Source organism: Vulpes lagopus, chromosome 2 (assembly GCF_018345385.1).
Source record: "Vulpes lagopus strain Blue_001 chromosome 2, ASM1834538v1, whole genome shotgun sequence".
Classification (NCBI taxonomy): domain Eukaryota; kingdom Metazoa; phylum Chordata; class Mammalia; order Carnivora; family Canidae; genus Vulpes; species Vulpes lagopus.
In genome coordinates this window covers 155,331,482-155,349,509 of record NC_054825.1, presented here as the reverse complement: position 1 = coordinate 155,349,509, position 18,028 = coordinate 155,331,482, and the positions used below count along the sequence as shown (strand labels likewise).

Genomic DNA, 18,028 nt, shown 5'->3' with positions numbered 1-18,028 from the left:
AAATAAAACATATAACTAAAAATCAATTCATCTGTTTTCGTAGTTTTCAGCGTGGCTTTTAGGAACGTGAGGCTTGTCATAGGTCTCATTGGGCAGTGAACTGTCCTGATGGAGAGTTTATTATAATCCACTCCCATCTGCCAAGAGATAAGAAACTTGAGGTTCTCTTCTGTTTGGTTTTTATCAGAAGTGTTCCTAGCAGTTAATTATTTGAGAATTTTCTTCGTTAAGTCAGAAGACCTTAGAAAACGCAGGCGGTCCATAGCTAGCAGAAGTCAGTGAATACAGTGGGTATGTGTGACCCCACGAGAGGGGATAATTAAACAGCAAACGGAGAAATACCAGCCATGTTGACCGGTTGACTTGTGTGATGCTTGGTGGAGGCAGGAGGCCTGGAAGCAGTTCCCCAAGGAGAAAATGTGCTGAGTTTGCCAGTGTCCACTGTGATGTTGGAGACGGCTCACCGCGAGCATCTGGTGGCAACACCTTGTGGAACCTTTTTCGGCCTAAGAGCTGTGCATTTGTAATGTGTTGTTTCAGTCGTTATAGGTCCTTTGAGAAGCCAGCACAACTGTTTCACTCTCAGGTGTACTTTTAACAGCGCTTAAAACCATTGAAATCAAACGAGGTGCACATAGATACTTTACGTGATAAATAAAGAGTCTTCACAAAACCAGGGAGAGGGGCTTTATATGAAATACAGGCCACAATTGAGCAGAAATTGGCTTGCTTGTTTCATTTTGCTATTTTTAATTCCGTGATTGTCAAAATTTGTTCTGTTTTTTGTGCAGGAATCCAACCTATACCTTCTCAGGGAGGGAAGCTTGAAATCGCGGGCACCGTAGTCGGCCACTGGGCTGGGAGCAGACGGGGCCGCGGGGGCCGCGGGCCTTTCCCCCTACAGGTAGTTTCTGTTGGAGGACCAGCAAGAGGGTACGTTCTGAAAATGTACTTGTGTTAATAAGAAAACCACCCCTTGTTCTTTCAATTCTGACTCATTAGATACATTTCTTTGATGTTCTTGTGGTTACATAGGATTCCATAATATGTGGCATTATGATTTATTTCAACCATTGTTAAATAATTATCCACACTTTATTCAATTGACCATTTTTCAATACTTTAAAAAAAGTAGCAATTTTTTGAAGCATATTGGCTTAAGAATTGAATGACTGGATGTGGGCCCCAAAATAAGATCGATTTCTCAGAATGTTGGAATAAATCCCGTGTGACTGATTTGATAGACCAGTGCTACTGTGTGAGATCGATATGGTTTTAAATGTCTCAGCTGCCTGGGCAGATTCAAGCCTGTGTGTCCTGTCCCCTTCTCCCCACTCAGGCGTCCAAGGGGAGTGATTTCTACCCCAGTGATCAGAACGTTTGGAAGAGGTGGACGGTACTACGGCAGAGGCTATAAAAACCAGGGTGTGATTCAGGTAACATGCAATGTGGGGCAGTGCCGCGCATCCGAGGGATTGGTCTATGGGGCTGGTGGCTTGAGGTCCTGGCCAGCTCCTCAGCCCAGGTGGACCGGCGGCGTCAGTGCTAAAGAGTGTGGTCTAGTCACAGCTGCACGGGGTGGGCCCACGACTGCTAGTGGTATTTATATTACAAAACGTTATTTAGAGAAATAGGATTTAAGAAGAAAAGTGCCATCTTTTTTTCCTCCTGGACCATCTTGACCAGCTCTTCCCCGAAGGCTCAGCCTATAGGGACAGCGTCGAGTACCTTCTGCATGGGAGAGCTAGAGTTTCCTCCCCCTTTGGATCTACCATGTTAGGACCTGGGGCCTGATGAACTTCCCCTGAGAAGGATCTTTAAAGAATGCCAGTCGGGGGATCCCTGGGTGGCTCAGCGGTTTAGCGCCTGCCTTTGGCCCAGGGCGCGATCCTGGAAACCCAGGATCGAATCCCACGTCGGGCTCCCAGTGCATGGAGCCTGCTTCTCCCTCTGCCTATGTCTCTGCCTCTCTCTTTCTCTCTGTGTGACTATCACAAATAAAAAAAAAAAAAGAGAAAGAATGCCAGTCGGTCCACTTCTACAGTTAGGACGTTTAATCAGTCTGCATTTCCACCCCCACTGTGCAAACATCAGGGCTCTTCTGTGTCTCACACACTGATAACCCACACACGGAGATGTAATTGGCCAGGAGAAACTGAGCTGCCTGCCTCTCCAAGCTGAACTCAGCATCTTAGAAACTTGTTTGTAAGATTTATTTTATTTGACTTGAGAGAGAGTTGGGGGGGGGGGGTAGGGTGGGCAGAGGGAGAGGGGATCCCGACATGGGGCTTGACCCCACAGCCCTGAGTTCATGACCTGAGCAGAAACCCAGAGTCGGACGGACACTCCACCACCGGCTATACCCCCAGGTGCCCCGGAAACCTTTGCTTTGATGAAATACACCTAATAAGTGAGGTGCAAAGGCAGCCCCCTCCCTAGAAGCAGGGCCTGACAGCCCATCTGCAGTGCAGCGCCACTTGGGCTAGGGGCTGTGCTCGGCTCACTGTGGTCCCCCAGCCCACCCTGACTGGCTTCTGCCTTCAGAGACACACTTCTCAGCTGAACAGGTTTGGGAGAGGGAGGGGCACTTGCTGTGCCCCAACCCAGAACCTATGCTGTGCACACGGCCCTCATGGTGCCGTTACCCCTAGAGGTTACGGGCCTTTGATACAAAACACAGGCACCAGATGGAGCCCAGGCAAGCATGGCTTAGCCTCTCCGTGACTCTGTGCTATGTGTACTCAGGCTCTTGCACTTTGCTGTGTCTTCAGAGTCCCTGGATCTGCCCCCCCCCACCCCACCCCGCCAAGGTGGCATGCCACCCACGGACTTTCTGCGTCGTGCCGAGACTGTGCCCCTATGACCCGACCTCCTCCTCCTCACTCCTCCTGGTGGGTCTGGGTGCTATGCTGGCCTTGGGTCTGTCCCTGTGACAAGGCTGAAATGACCTGCACGCTTTTGTCAGGAGCACAAGCGTCTGTGTGTCTGCTTTTATGTTGTTAGGATCTACTGTCCTCACGTGCTACTGACTGGGTCTGTTCATTCCCTGGACATTGCAGAAGGAAGATCTTCTTGGTCCATCACTTCTGTTTTCATTGTTGGAGTATTTTTATAAGGAGATCCCTCCCATCACCTCCTGTTTCGTACCGAGTGTCACAGACCTTGCGGGACAGATGCCTTGCCCACCCTGGCTATGGGCTCTTCATGTGGCCTTGGGTCTGTGGCAGCCTCCTTTGCGGGCATCATCTGGCCCAGCAGAACCACAACTACCACAACATTACTTACTTTCTTGGGCTCTTCAGTGGGAAACAGCATTTCCAGACCACATAGCACCTGCGGGCCCCAATGCCGTGGGGTCAGTCACTGTCCTGCTCTCTGTGTGCACATGAGTGGACACACTCCTGTTTCTTTGTGCAGAAACACACACACGACATGCCTGCTTTTTATTGTATGTTTTTAAGATAAAATCCTCATGGATTCACACTAATGTTTCCAGTTTAAACCGAGGGCTTTTACTTATGGAACATCTGTTGAATCTCTTTGGTGATAATGTCTGCGTGTGGATCTCTTCCTTCCCTCATGCTGAATCACTGTTTTTGGGCTTTTCCTTTGAACAGAGCCAGAAAAAGTACATGTGCTGGCGTATGTCATGCACATGCTGCCATGTACTCATATGTCCTGTGTACACACATACACACACACACACACACACACACACACACACACGTGTGCAAGCCGCTGCTGTTTTTTCAATGAAATACCTCAAGACTTTGTATTGACTCTTCTGACTCAAATTTAAGACTTTGAGAATTGGACCTGAACTTTACTGTGGGTACCTGTGTCCATCCGTTCCACCCTGAGAACCGGGGCTGAGCAGGTAAGAGTGCCCTGGGCTGTCATCGGCTTCGTCCCAGCTGCCCGCACCGTGGCTCAGTCCCTCAGCTCTTGAGTTTGTGACGGAAGTGGCGGCATCCCAGTGTACAGCCTGGGCATGTGACCTGCCAGCGTTTGTCCCGCGGGCTCTTAGCAGACACCGCAGGGAAGACCTGAGAGGAGTGAGGGCGTGTTTGAAGGCACTTTGCTTTCCTGACAATCGAAAGTGGTGGTTCATCCCCCCTCAGCTGTCTCATCCGTGTTCTGTCATTCTGTTCTATCGTAACCCTTTGCATCAAAGACTGATAACACGAGAATTGTCTTTCTCTCAGAAGTCATTTGTGGTTTGGCCTAAATGCCCAAACTGTTTGTTTCTCTGCCAAGGTTTAATGATGCGCCCAGTGCTGGCTGCTCCCGGTTGCTGTGCTCGGCACACAACGTGCTCTTTCTAAACGCAGTTTCAGATCTTGTCTTGCATCGGAAAGTTTTCTTGGAATACCGGTTTTTCCTTTCTGTTGTGTTTCCTTGCCTGGTTCTCATCCCTGGCGCTCCTCTTGAGCTTGTTCTCTGCGTTTGGCACGTTCTCCCCTCCTTCCGAGGTTTTCTTTTCTTTCGAGATAAAACTCATCTACTATGCAGTTCACTTGCTTCAGGTACACAGTGCAGTCTGTTCTTGTGGACATGCGGCAACACTGCTCATTCCAGAACGTTCACCACCCCAAGAGAAACCCCTTCCTCAGGAGCAGACACCTCTCAGCCCTGGATCTGCCTTTCACGTCTGTGGACTTGCCCTGCGTGTGTGTCCTATATGTGCATCTGTTGTGGCACACACCCACTCATCATTCCCTTCACTTGCTGCGTGATGCTCCATGTGGGAATGGAGTGTTTTCTTTATCCATTAATTGGTTGATGGACGTTTGGGCTGTTTCCACCTCTTTGGCTGTTATGAGTGTTGCTGCTGTGAACATGTATGTATAGGCTTGGGTTCCCCAGCTTTATGGAGATGTAATCAGCCTGTGCCCTGGTATTAGCTCCAGGTCTACAGCATAACAATCTGATACTTGGATACATTGCATAGTGGTCCCCACATAAGTAAGTTAAGTGAATGGTGAATGTGCAGCGCCTCATATTGTTAGAAAAATGTATCTTCTTGTCGTAAGAACTTACAAGATCTCTCTGAGCAACTTTCAGATATGCAATAGAGTTATTGTTAACCACAGTCGTTATGTTCACATGTTCGTGCAGATGCATGTCTTCACTGCTCTCAGGTCATTATGGGACTAAGTTCCCGGGCCTGTGGTCATGCTGCATTCATGCACCTGAGGAACTGCTGGCCTCTCCACGGCAGCGGCACGGCATCTGGTCCCACCAGCTGTGAGTGAGGGACCTTGCCACAGCAACTTGTCCTGCCTGCCTGCCTACCTGTGAGGTTAGCCATCTGGCTGGGTCCCTTGGTGGGGTTTGATTTGAGTTTCCCTGTCTTTGTTTCTTCCTGACTTTAAGCTTCTTTTCCTTTTCACCATCTCACGTATCACGATGTTCACTTGCTATTGTATTTTCCTGGTTGGGCCTTCATTTCCAGAGCAGTCTTTGTTTCTGTTTTGGGTCTTCTCTTGGTTTTCCACCTCACCTGCAGGCTCCCTTGGTCTGCCATGTGCTGTGCTGAAGTCAGAAGACAAAGTCTCAGTTTTTTGTGGACACGCCGTCTGGCGTATTCTGCATCCGTTGGGGTGCGGTTGCTTCCCGGGTGTTCTTACATCAGCATCTGTGTGGCTCCTCCTTGGTGCTTCCTGTCGGTCATTTCTGGGTGACGTCAGTGTTCTTGCACCTTGAGAAGCACAGACAGTGCAGGCCTGCAGAGTCTGTGGCCCGTCTCTCATCTGGGTTGCTGCTGTCTGGGAGCAACTGTCGAGTATGTGTTCGTGGGGCAGAGGATGCAGTGCTGCCCTGGCCTGGGGGGTGCACTTCATGTGGGGGTGCTCCTAGAGTCCAGGGCTCATGGGAAGAAATGTGTTTCTACACATGCTCCCTCCCCTGGCATCCTGTATTCCTGTGCCCACAACCTCTGGTGGGGACTGGGGAGCTCAGCTGTAAGCACGCCATGCCCCTTCCCCTACTGCTCGCACCCTGGAGGTGGCCACACTGCTGCTGGGTGGTTTCATGACAAGTGGACTTTTCTGTCGGGGAACAAGAGCCTGGAGATTTGGAAGCACACATGTGAAATCTTCAGTGCTGTTTTCTTCTCCTCTTTGCCCTCTGCTAGTTTTGTATTATTTTTCTCAAGGTTCCAACAGGACCTTTGGTAGTATTGCTTTGTGGGAAAGCACATTCATATTACGAACCCAGGGGTGGGACACTGAAGTGAGGAGGCCCTGGGACTGAGCCCCAAGGGGACGCAGGGCAGGCGTCCCTGAGGCGTAAGTGAGGGGGCACTTCAGTCCCTGGTTTTCAGGCAGGCTCCAGGCTGTTGGGGTGGGGACGACGGCCGCTGCAGGGGAGGACAGCAGAGCTGGAAGGTTGTAGGTGGCTTCCCAGCTCTGGGTCAGTTTCTTCACTTGAGAAGTACAAAGACCATTAAGGTTTTCTTCAGCAGTGAGTCTGTTCTGACTGGTCCTCAGCCCTGGTGATGTTGCCCTCAAGGGCCCCTGGCTTTGTTTGGGGACACTGTTGATTACCACAGCTTGGCTGGCAGGTACTCCTGGCTTCTCACGGGCAGAGGCCAGCGATGCCCAGCCCGTGCTGGAATTCTCCAGGTCCCAGCTGTCACGGTGCAGGTGGGGGAGATGCTCCTGGTTTAGGATCTTGAGCTGTTTTTCTTTTGTCTTACTGAGAGGTCTTTTCCAGGACATGAGCTGAAATCCTCTAAAAGTTTCTATTTTTCCAGAAGTACTTTTAAATCTGTTAAAAGGAGCAGAGAGACCCGAAGAGATAAGTCACAAACACAAGTGGCAATTATCAGCTTAGACTTGTTTCTTAGTGGGATGTTAAGACTTACGTTTGCTTCATTCCCTAGTAGAGTGGGCTTCCCACAGACTGATGGGTGGACGGTGAGGTGTGAATACGTGGGGGAGTCATCATGTGACATTTCAGAGAGGATTTATTGGGGTGGTGTTAGCATAGAACTGATGCTATCCAGAAGGACTGGTTAGAGCTCTTTGAGTGGGGGACTCCTGCATGGTCAGGATACTGACTAGGAGATACATAGGGAAGGGGCCCCAGGACAGATCTCCCGAGATAAGCTGCTGCCAGCTGCAGGTCAGTCAGGAGCAAGACAGAGTATATTAGAATGTAGACCACAGAGGCCACAGAGTACAGAAAGTGGAGTGTAGACAGTATGGAGACTGTGGGCCACGGATAGTACAGACTAGACTCTAGAGGCCATAGGCTACAGAGTGTGGAGAGTGTAGATGGTATGGAGACTGTGTGGACCACATAGAGTACAGACTAGACTATAGAGGCCACAGGCTACAGAGAGTGTGGAGTGTAGACGGTATAGACTGTAGCGACAGAATGCACACACTGAGTGTATAGATTACGCAGACTACATGAAGGATAGACCCAGGAGTACGTAGGACGTATGGGGCTTATATAGAGAATACATGCACCTGCTGAAGCACAGAGGACAGAGAGCACACAGACCATAAATACATGCAGTGTACGGATGATGGCATATGCAGACTGTGGAGAGTATAGATAGGGAGGGGAGTATGGAGAGAAGAGTGGGGGAGTGTGCAGTCATGGAGAGTGTAGAGATTTGGGACTGTGCCCTCTGCAGGAGGTCCGAGAGCTCAGTACACACCCACGCAGTGTGTTGTGCTATCCAGTGTGAAACAGGCATTATCAGGCCTCGGTAGGCACCCTCGCCCCACCCCCACTGTTGGGTCACAGCTGCTTTATCGAGTGTTGTCCTTGATTTTGACCAGGGCAAGCCTCCTTATGCTGCTTCAGCAGAAGAAGTGGCCAAAGAACTGAAGTCAAGATCCGGGGAATCCAAGTCGTCTGCCGTGTCTTCAGATGGGTCCCTGGCCGAAAACGGAGCGGTGGCTGAGGAGAAGCCTGCTCCCCAGATGAACGGGAGCGCGGGCGATGCCAGGGCCCCCAGCCACTCGGAAAGTGCCTTGAACAATGACTCTAAGATGTGCAATACAAATCCTCATTTAAATGCACTAAGTACAGACAGTGCTTGCCGCAGAGCCGATGCTCTGGAGGCTGCTGTCTTAAAGAAAGAAGAGTAAACTTATTTTTTATAGAGGGTGAAGGATGCTGGAAGGGTAGGATTCAGGAATATCTGGAGAGAAAGAGAGCCTACAGTTATGTACATTTTTTCCTTTCCGTAAGAGAAAAATGAGGACTTTGGAAATTCGGATCCCTCTTTGATATCAGAGATTTAAACAACACATTTTTAGTTTTAACCAGTTGTAGTCAAAATGCTACAATAAAACAAAAAGAGAGAAAGAAAATGAAGAGCATTTGACTCCCACACTTAAAATGAAGTACACACAAAGTTTAAACTGGTTATGACAAAAGCCTATAGTTGTGTTTCTTGAACTATAAAGAAAACAAATTTTGGCAGTCTTTATATATAGCTTAAAATATCATTTTTAGCATTTGGCACCATATGTATGCCATTATCTTTGATTTTGCATTACTGTTCACAAGAAAGCTTTGTCTAAGGCTTTGATTTTATGATTATGAAAGAAATAAGGCACACCACGGTTTTTCTTTCTTACTTAAATCTCATCACTGTTGATGTGGTTCTTTTGTGTTAAAAGAAAAAGTGCAACTATCAAAACTAAAAAATTATAGAGTAATATTGCCGTTCTGCTGATTTTAAATATGCAGTACATCATACTTACTTTACAAGCAAGTTAAATGGAGATAAAGTTGAAATCATAGAAGATGCAAATGACCTTTCAAAATCAACACAATGTGTTCTGAAACTTTTCGTGACTTAATACCATGCATCTGTGATCAATGAACTATGTGGTTTTGAATCGGACGTAGACCATTAGTGCTACTACTTGAGCTAACCTTCTGCATGGTTCATAATTTTTAAAGTGTGTAGTTAATATTATGCATGTTATTGTCCTTCCATTCTTACCAGTATGTGCCCATTTGCAAAACAAAATGCTAATAATCAGTAATAGTCCTATAAAAGATGTTAACTCTGTTTAGTCATTGACTGATCTTGCTCTAACCTTAAAATTTTGTGATTATTGACCTCTGTTGCATTTATTCTAAAACCCCCCCAAAAATTATCTAGCTGTTTCAGATATCAACATTACCCTGGTGTACTCACTGCTGTATGCATTATTGTTCTTTGTTGCTGTTTTATGCCTTCATATTAGCAAAATATGAAATTCTGTGAAAAACAAAAAAAATCCCTTTGATCTTAAAAAAAAAAACAAAAAAAAACAACCCCCCCTTCTGTAGCAGGAAACAAATTGCTTGTTCTTGAGAACTTTCCCATCAAGAATTTAGTAGAAGCAGGTATACTTATATCATTTTGATGTTTTTGTTACTGTTTCCAAACAATGTACTTTGAAATCAGAATCACTTCTTATTCGTTTTCATATAATTCTCCTGATGCTCTTCATCACACATTAGTGATCAGAAATGAGATGTAATTCCCCAGTCCCTGCCCGCGAGACCTGAGTAGGATCTTACTGTAAGTTGAAGGGAGTTCTGCCCTAACTCATGGATTGTGCAAGAATGAACTGCTGTTGGGTCTGACTGATTGTAGGTGGGTCGTGGCGTGCTGTTCCGGAGGCTATCGAATGCAACTTACAATGCTTAATAAAAATCTTTATTCTTTTAGTATAAGCACGGCGTGGCTTCTGAATGGCGCCGAGTGCGGGGACTGTGGAGTGTGCACGGGGGAGGGCTGGGGGGGGGAGCGCGGGAGGACGCCCGGGGCTCCGGGGGCAGGGGTTGCGGGGGCACCTAGAGCTCGGGAGTGGGGTGAGGGCGGGTGGGGAGAGCCCCGCTGACACAGGAGACCCAGTAGAGCGCACCGAGTGCCGCGGTCGCCGCTGCCCACGTCAGCCCTCACCCGGGCTCCCTGCCGCCCCGCCCCGCCCGCCGCCGCCGCCGCCGCCGCCGCCGCCGCCGCCGCCGCCGCCGCTCTGGCGTCTCCAAGGCCGCACAGCCCGCAGAGTTGCCGACAAACCCTGCCGGCGGCTCGGAGAACGCCGGCCACACCACCCCGACTTCGCGGTCGGGGCACTGGCCTGCTTCCGGCCGTGCGCGAGGCGTGGCCTGCGCCGCTTCCGGCCTGTGTGCGGGGCGGGGCCTGCGCCGCTTCCGGCCTGTGCTGGGGCCGGGCCGTGAGCACTTCCGGCCTGTGATCTGGACCGCGCGAGGCCTTAAGCGCTTCCGGCCTTTGCGTCGGGCTGGGCGGGGCCGCGGGCGCTTTCGTCTTGCGCGCGGGGCGAGGTGCACTTCCGGCTTGTGCTCGGAGCAGGGCGGGATCGCGGGCGCTTCCGGCCTATGCGCGGGTCAGGGGGCGAGCACTTCCGGCCTGTGCGTGGGGCTGGGCCGCGAACACTTCCGGTCTGTGCGCGGAGCGGCCCCTTGCCGCCCGCGCGGGCGCCGCGCGCGTCCCGTCCCCTGCCCTGCCGGCCGCTGCCCCCGAGCGGGTCGTACACCCGTGGCCGCCGTTTCTCGTTTTCCTCCGTAGAAATGAGCTCTCGTAGATCTTGTTGCAAAAGTAACAGGTTTATTGCAGTAACTTCACAGAGTGCGCTCAGACAGGGAGCGGTCCCTGGGGAGGCTGCCCACGGACGCCTGGGGACCTCGGCGGCGGACTGCGGCCCGGCATCGCACCCAGCACCACCTTGGTGGCTCCCCACCACTCTGCACTCCGCTGTGACCCTAGCCCCTCCCTGTGGCCATGCGCGTTCCTGCCCAGTGTGGCTGCACGTGGCGGTGCCTGCCGGGCTCTAGGGCCCCAGACTCGGAGGGCGGCAGAGGCCGCACTTTCGTGGCACTTACCTTTCGGGGTGCAGTGCAGGTGTGTGTACATGAGGCTGTATCAGCTAAGGACACCAGAAACAACAGGCTGACGGGCTGCTGGCGTGGGGAGGATGGTGGTCTGCAGAGCCAGGTCGGGCTCAGGGCCAGGGCAGCCATGAGCGCGTAGAGCCATGAGCTCATCCCACAGACGAGGGGAGAAGCCGCTGCCCGGGGTTGTGGGGCGCCGTCTTGTCTCCTCCCTGGAAGGCTGGCCGCGGGGCGGGAGGCGCAGGTTGGCCAGTGGGATGGGACAGCGGGCTTCGGGTTTCCCGGACCTGCTCCCACGACGACGTTTTCCCTTGTATGTTAACGTGCCCTCAGTTGGTCCGGGGGTCGTCAACAGATTAATATCCTGGCTTTTTTGACCTTCAAAACCCATGCAGGGGCAGACATTTAAGAACTAATTCACCGCTCCCACCCTCGCCTGTTAGCCCCTGCAAGTACAAGGGGAGCTGCAGACACGTCCTCGCCCTCTGTGTCCTCCTGGCTCCTGAGGAGGCCTCTCACCACCCTGCGTGGGCGGGCCCAGGACCCTGGCTCTCCTGATGTCGTCCCCTCGGAGTGGCTCTCTCCCAGCGATCTTACTCTGCTGTGGATCCTTTGGGCAATGCCTAATGTACGGCTTTCAGTCTTTGCTCCTTCCTCCCCACTTGGTGGAGCGAACCTTGCAGAGGCTGCTCTGCTGTCACCACGAGGGCCCCTGGCTGCTGCCAACTAGGCCTCCGCCCTACCTCTCACCAGCATCTCACTCAGCCAGGACCTGAACACAAGGCAAAGCAGACTCTGCACCAGGCATGTCACTCTGTGCTGTGTACTGGACTGCACAGTGACATGTTGGGAAGTCCACTGGGGGCTGGCTGGAAATTCCCCAGGCAGAGCGCTAGCTACTTCAGGACGCCGCCTGCGATGGCCCTGGCCCACTGTGCTAAGACCTGGTGGCACTACAGCAGACCTACCCAGACTTTGTCACTCCAATTTACTCCTGGTGTTTGTAGAGACCCATCTCTCCACCCTGACTGACCCACGTGTGGGTTATGTGTCACCCTGGTGCCGGTTTTCCCAGAGTAACCAGTTTGCCCTGTTCTGTTTTATTAACAGCACCATTTTGGATGGTAAATTATAGAGTCGCTGGGCTGAGGGGCTTTTGTCTACAAACTTCCTGATTCCAAACATCACAGGGCCATCCCAGAGATGGTCAACAAGAAGAGCATACTCATTACCTACCAGAAAAACCCACAAGGCTTCCAAAGTCCCCATGGGTCAATGTTCATTTCAGTGGGTTCTGGACCAGATAGGCTTGGGCCACATCTCCCAAGGGCCTGCTCTGACAACTATCCTGGCATTCACCGGGTGGCTTCCTGTGTTACAAAAGCACACATCCAAACCCAAACTAGTAGCTCCTTTCTGACATCTCCCACCCCCAAAGCATTATTGCCTGGCATCTGCTCTGGCACCTGAGCTTCTCGGAGGTGGGATGTGTCTGCGTGGGTCACCGCTATAAACCCTGCACCTGCTGTGTACTGTAGCAGACAACCTAGATGGATGGGCAAACCCCTCGACACGCACAACTTGCCCAAGCTGAATTGTGAAGAAATAGGACACCTCATAGTCCTGTAATTACTACAGAGACTGAATCAGTGATCAAAAGCCTCCCAGCATGGGGTAGCCTGGGTGGCTCAGAGGTTTAGCACCGCCTTCAGCCCAGAGGCAAAGGATCGAGTTCCCTGCATGGAGCCTGCTTCTCCCTCTGCCTGTGTCTCTGCCTCTCTCTATCTCTCTGTGTGTGTATCTCATGAATAAATAAAATCTTAAAAAAAAAAAACCCACAAAAACAAAAGCCTCCCAGCAAAAGCCCAGGACCACCTGGCTTCACTGGTGAACGCTGCCACGGATTTAATTTAGAAACCAATGACTACCAATCCTTAAATTCTCCCCAAATGTTGAGGAGGGAACACTTCCCTAACACTTTACCTGAAGCCAGCATGGCCCTGACACCAAAGCCAAAGACTCTACAAGTAAAGAGAGCTATGAAAACAACCCTCATGAACCTTGAGGCAAAATTCTCAGCAAGTACCAGGAAACTGCATGCACTCCTGAATTAGAAAGATGGTACGCCCCAGCCAAGTAGAAGTGGTTCCTGGAATGCAAGGATGGTTCAGTCTCCAGCTCACTCCCTGTGACACCACGCTAATGGAACAAAGGGGTAAAGCCCACAGGATTGGCTCAACCAACGCAGGAAAAGCACTTTTCAAAATTCAACACACTGTCATGATAAAAATGCTCAACAAACAAAGAATACAAAGAAACTTTTTCAGCATAGTAAGGCCACATATAAAAAGCCCAAAGCAAACATACTCAATGGTGAAAAAGCTTAAAAAAAAAAAAAAAAAGTATTTCCCATAAGATCAGAAATGAGAAAGAGGCCACTTTTACCACTTCTGTTCAACACAATATTGGAAGTTCTAGGCAGAGCAATTGGGTGTGCATAAAAAACAGCATCCAAATTAGACAAAAGAAGTAAAATTATCTTTGTCCACCAAGGACATGATTTTATGTAAAATCATCAAACCTTAGGAACTCAGAAGACTCCACAAAGTACTGTTAGAAGTAATAAATTCAGCAAAGTCACAGAAATTAAATCACATAAAAATCAGTTTTGTTTCCATACATTAAGAATAAACCAAGGCGCACAATTCCATTTATAAATCAACAATAACAAAGAACCCTCCCCCCCCCCCCCGCCCCAGAAACAACCTAGAAATACACTTCAGCCAGGGGACAAAAGATTTGTGTGCTGAAAAGTATAAAACATCATGGAAAGCAGTAAGACACAAATAAATGGAAACACATCACACGTCCATGGATCAGAGTACTAACATTGTTAAGATGGCAATACTACTCAAAATGACCTGCCAATTCAATGCAGTCCCTGTCAAAATTTTAATAGCCCTTTTTTGCAGAAATGGAGAAGTCAATCATCAAATTCAGAGGAAGATGTAAGGATCCTAGAAGATGCAAAATGAAAAAGAGCAAAGTTGGAGGTTCATGTTTCCTGATTCTAAACATTTTTTTAAAAGATTTTATTTATTTGGGGATCCCTGGGTGGCTCAGTGGTTTCGCGCCTGCCTTTGGCCCAGGGCGTGATCCTGGAGTCCCGGGATCGAGTCCCGTGTCGGCCTCCTGGCATGGAGCCTGCTTCTCCCTCGGCCTGTGTCTCTGCCTCTCTCTCTCTCTCTATGTCTATCATAAATAAATAAAAATAAAAATCTTAAAAAAAAAGAAAAAAAGATTTTATTTATTTATTCATAGAGACACACACAGAGAGAGGCAGAGCCACAGGCAGAGGGAGAAGCAGGCTCCTTGCAGGGAACCCGACATGGGACTCAATCCAGGGTCTTCAGGATCACACCTTGGGCAGAAGGCAGCACTAAACCGCTGCACCACCAGGGCTGCCCATACCTCCTGATTCTAAAACTTACTACAAAGCTACAGAAATCAACACAGTGTGGCCTAAGTCTGGACATACAGACCAATGAATGACAACAAAAAGCCTGGAAGTAAATGGTCAATGGATTTTGACAAGGGTGCCATGATCGTTTAATGGGAAAAGAAGAGCGCTTTCAACACATGCTGTGAAAACTGTGTCTCTGCAAGTGAAAGCAGGATGTTGACTCTTACTAACACCAGTACAAAAATTAACGAAGAATGCATCAAAAGCCTAAACCTAAAACACAGGATCGATCTTCAGGACACTGGATTTGGTGATGATTTCTTGGATGTGTAGTCAAAATGCGCAGGCAACAAAGAAGAAAAAATAGTTGAACTGGATTTCCTCAAAATTAAAAAGTTCCTGCATCAAAGGATATGATATATCAACAATGTGCAAAGATGACTGACTGAGAAAACATCTGGTAAGAGATTAATATCCAGAATATATAAAGAACACCTACAACTAAACCAAAAAACACATCCCAAATAACAAATGAGTAAAGGACTCAAGTGGACATTTCCCCAAAGAAAATATAGAGATGGCTAATAAGCCTACGAAAAGATGCCCAACATCATTACTCATTAGGGAAATGCACATTGAAACCACAAGGATTCAAATTTTGCCACCCAAAGGAGCATTACATTGAACTGCACATTGAAAAATCAAAATAAAAATTTTTACTTCAGAAAAAAAAAAAACCAACCCCACAGATAGCACTGCAGCCACATCAGGACAGCAGTAGTGAGCACAACACACACACACAACCAGACAACAGGTGTTGGCAAGGATGCAGAGAAAGAGGAGCCCTCGTGCCGTTGGTGGACACACAAACTGGTGCAGCCATTCTGGAGAACCGTGCAGAGGCCCCTCAAAGGGTGTGAGAGAGACACACTGTATGATTGACCAAGCCCACTGCCAGATACACACACGTAAAAGCAGGAACACAAACAGGTATTTGCATGCCCACGTTCACAGCAGCATCATTCCCGACAGCCAAACAGTGGGAACAAGCCGGGAGTCCTTGAACAGTGTGAGGCACGGGTTGGATACAGGAGGGACCAGCACCCTGTCTTACGAAGGAAGGGAGTCCTGATAGTTGCTGTGGCTTGGGTGACCCCAGAGGGCTTGGAGCCCGTGGAGTGAGCCCGTCACAGGGCCTGTCTGCACAGGCCCCACCGCCACCAGCCCCCAGAGCAGTCAAGTGCTCCGACGCGGGGAGCAGGGTGGTGGGCAGCGGGGCGGGATGGGGGTGGGGTGGGTGGGCAGTGTTTACCTGGACCGGGATTTCCGTGGGAAGACAGAAGTTGCAGGGGTGATGGCTGCATGACAGGGCACATTTCCTGCCACAGGGCTATACCCTGGAGAAGGCCAGCTAGTGAGTTGCAGCCTGTGTCACTGTGCTGAGCGGCCAGCCCACCTTTGCTTACCCTGTGGACAGGGAGGGATCCCCTGGGCCAGGAGGTGACAGCAGGGCCTGCCCTCGAGGCTGGCTGCAGGTGCCCACCCTCCTGGGGCCCCTCGGGGATGCTGAGATCTTGATGCTTACACAGATGCATCCCCCGTGTGCTGGGCGCGGAGGGAAGTGGACTGTGCCCCCAGGAGTGTGGTGGCTGTGGTGGCTGCGGAGGCCAAGAGCCGACCATGTGGAAGAGCCACAGTGGGAGGGGACATCTGCCTCCCTAGGCCACCGCCCCCTGCTTCCTGGGTCCTCCCTCTGCGTGGCCTGTGAGCTTGGGTCAATTCAGGCCCCCCCCCCCATGCTGGTCCCCCCAGGGCAGTGGGACATGTGTCACCATGCCCTTTACAGCAGGAATGCGGGCGCTGCAACATGGCAGGGCATACAGCAGGTGCTCAACGCACAGCTGAGGAAATGAGGGAAAGACAGGAGAATGGGGAGGGGAGGCGGGCTTTCTGGAGGGTGAGCACCCAGAGCCTTTGGGGCCCATGTGGTGCTTACTTTATGTGCAGTCAGCTCGCAGCCTCCGAGGACCTTCGAGGAGCAGAAGAGCACATGTGCAGAGCCTTCCAGACGCTGCGACGTGAGTGGATGGGCAGGGCTGGGTGACGGGAATGGTTCCCCCCCCCGGGGGGCTTTCCTACTCCCGGCCTCAGTGGCCCCGTGACACCCACCTGTGTGCCTGCTCCCGTGCTTCCCTGGCCTCCGGGTGCTACAAACGACGAAGCACAGCACCCTGAAAGCCTCTGACCAGCGCTGGTGACATTGCCATTTGTAATTGGGCAGGGCTGCCCAGTGGGGGTGGCCTCCCTGGCCCCAAGGGGCCTCCAGGAGTCTCTGGCCTTGCTGGATGGCGGGGGTGGAGGTGGACAGCGCTGCTGTGAGCGAGTCAGCACCGTGGGGGGGACCGTCACCCAGCTGTGCCCAGGCCCTCGAGCCTCCTTGCAGCTCCCCCACCTGCACTACTTCACACAGGGCAATGGCAGGTGCTTCCTGGGGCCCTGTGCGCCTGGTCCAGGAGGGATGGGAGGGCCGAGTGGCCACGGTGGCTCAGGTGGGGGATATGGGTGCTCAGTCCCCAGTGTCTTCTCCACTCTCCCCCCCACCCACCACCCTAGCTGGGGCACTGCCAGACTGCAGCCAGGGCCTCCTCACTGGGGATGGTGGGTGACCACGTCAGGCGCGCTAGCCCCAGAGGAGGGAGGGCTTTGCTGAGTCGCCACAGGTGGGACAGGAGGCCCTGAGTGAGGGGTTGGCACCCTCAGGAGGAGGGCACAGGGCATAGGCAGGCTCCCTAGTGCACCCTCAGAGGGGCATGGGGCACCCTCACAGGAGCCTGACCACCCAGGAGGCCGCAGGGCCGGGAGCCAGGCAGCAGCATCTCGGGGGCCTGTAGCATGATCCCTGGTGTTGGGGGGGGGGCCCACATGGATGGGTGGCTGGGCTCCAGGGCAGGGAGCCTATGTCAACCGTTCTGCAGGGACTGAGCACTCTGACAGGGGTCCTGTGTGGGCAGCTGAACCCTGGGTCAGGGAACAGGGATGGGGGGGACATGCAGGAGACACCAATGGGCATGTCCCTCTGCTCGAAGATCGCGGCCACATTATTCCTTGGCCGCCTGGTGGGAAGGACATGGTGCAAGGGCTCTCCCCACACCAGGGGCTCTCCCCTGTGCCCTGCTTCCCCCTCCCAGGCCGGTCCTGCTTCCTTCATCCCTCCTCCCCCACCCCACCCCTCTCCCACGGGTCCCCCCTTCCTCCCTCCCCCCACAAGCTCCCCCCATTCCTACCTCTCTCCCATGGGGTCCCCCGTGGGTTCCCCCCTCCCCACCTCTCCCTCAGGGAGTCCCCCACCCCATCTCTCCCCCAGCGGGTCCCCTCACTCCTCCCTCCCCCCACCCCCACCCCTCCCCCACGGCCCCCCCATCTCTCCCCCAGCGGGTCCCCTCACCCCTCCCTCTCCCCACCCCACCCCTCCCTCTCCCCCAGCGGGTCCCCTCACCCCTCCCTCTCCCCCCGGGCTCCCCCCCGGGCTCCCCCGGCCCACCTTCACCCGGCAGGTCCCCGGCCCGCCTTCTCCCCCGGCCCGCGGCCCGCCTTCCCTCGGCAGGAGCGGCGGCCCAGGCCGGCGGGCGGAGGCGGCGCCACCCGGGGCGCTGACGTAGAGGCCGCTCGGCGGCCGGGGGTCCCTTCGGT

General features: G+C 52.1%; 1 protein-coding gene across 1 annotated transcript in view; it reads left to right on the top strand.

Moving 5' to 3' along the window:
* The window catches only part of FAM120A (family with sequence similarity 120A), an 88,190-nt gene extending 78,494 nt beyond the window's left edge, over positions 1 to 9,696 (top strand). Inside the window, exons 16-18 of the mRNA XM_041745986.1 lie at positions 792 to 933; positions 1,340 to 1,436; positions 7,797 to 9,696. Coding sequence (XP_041601920.1) covers positions 792 to 933; positions 1,340 to 1,436; positions 7,797 to 8,108 — 551 coding nt within the window. The 3' untranslated portion in view covers positions 8,109 to 9,696. The remainder of the gene's footprint in view (positions 1 to 791; positions 934 to 1,339; positions 1,437 to 7,796) is intronic.
* Positions 9,697 to 18,028: the final 8,332 nt, after the last annotated feature.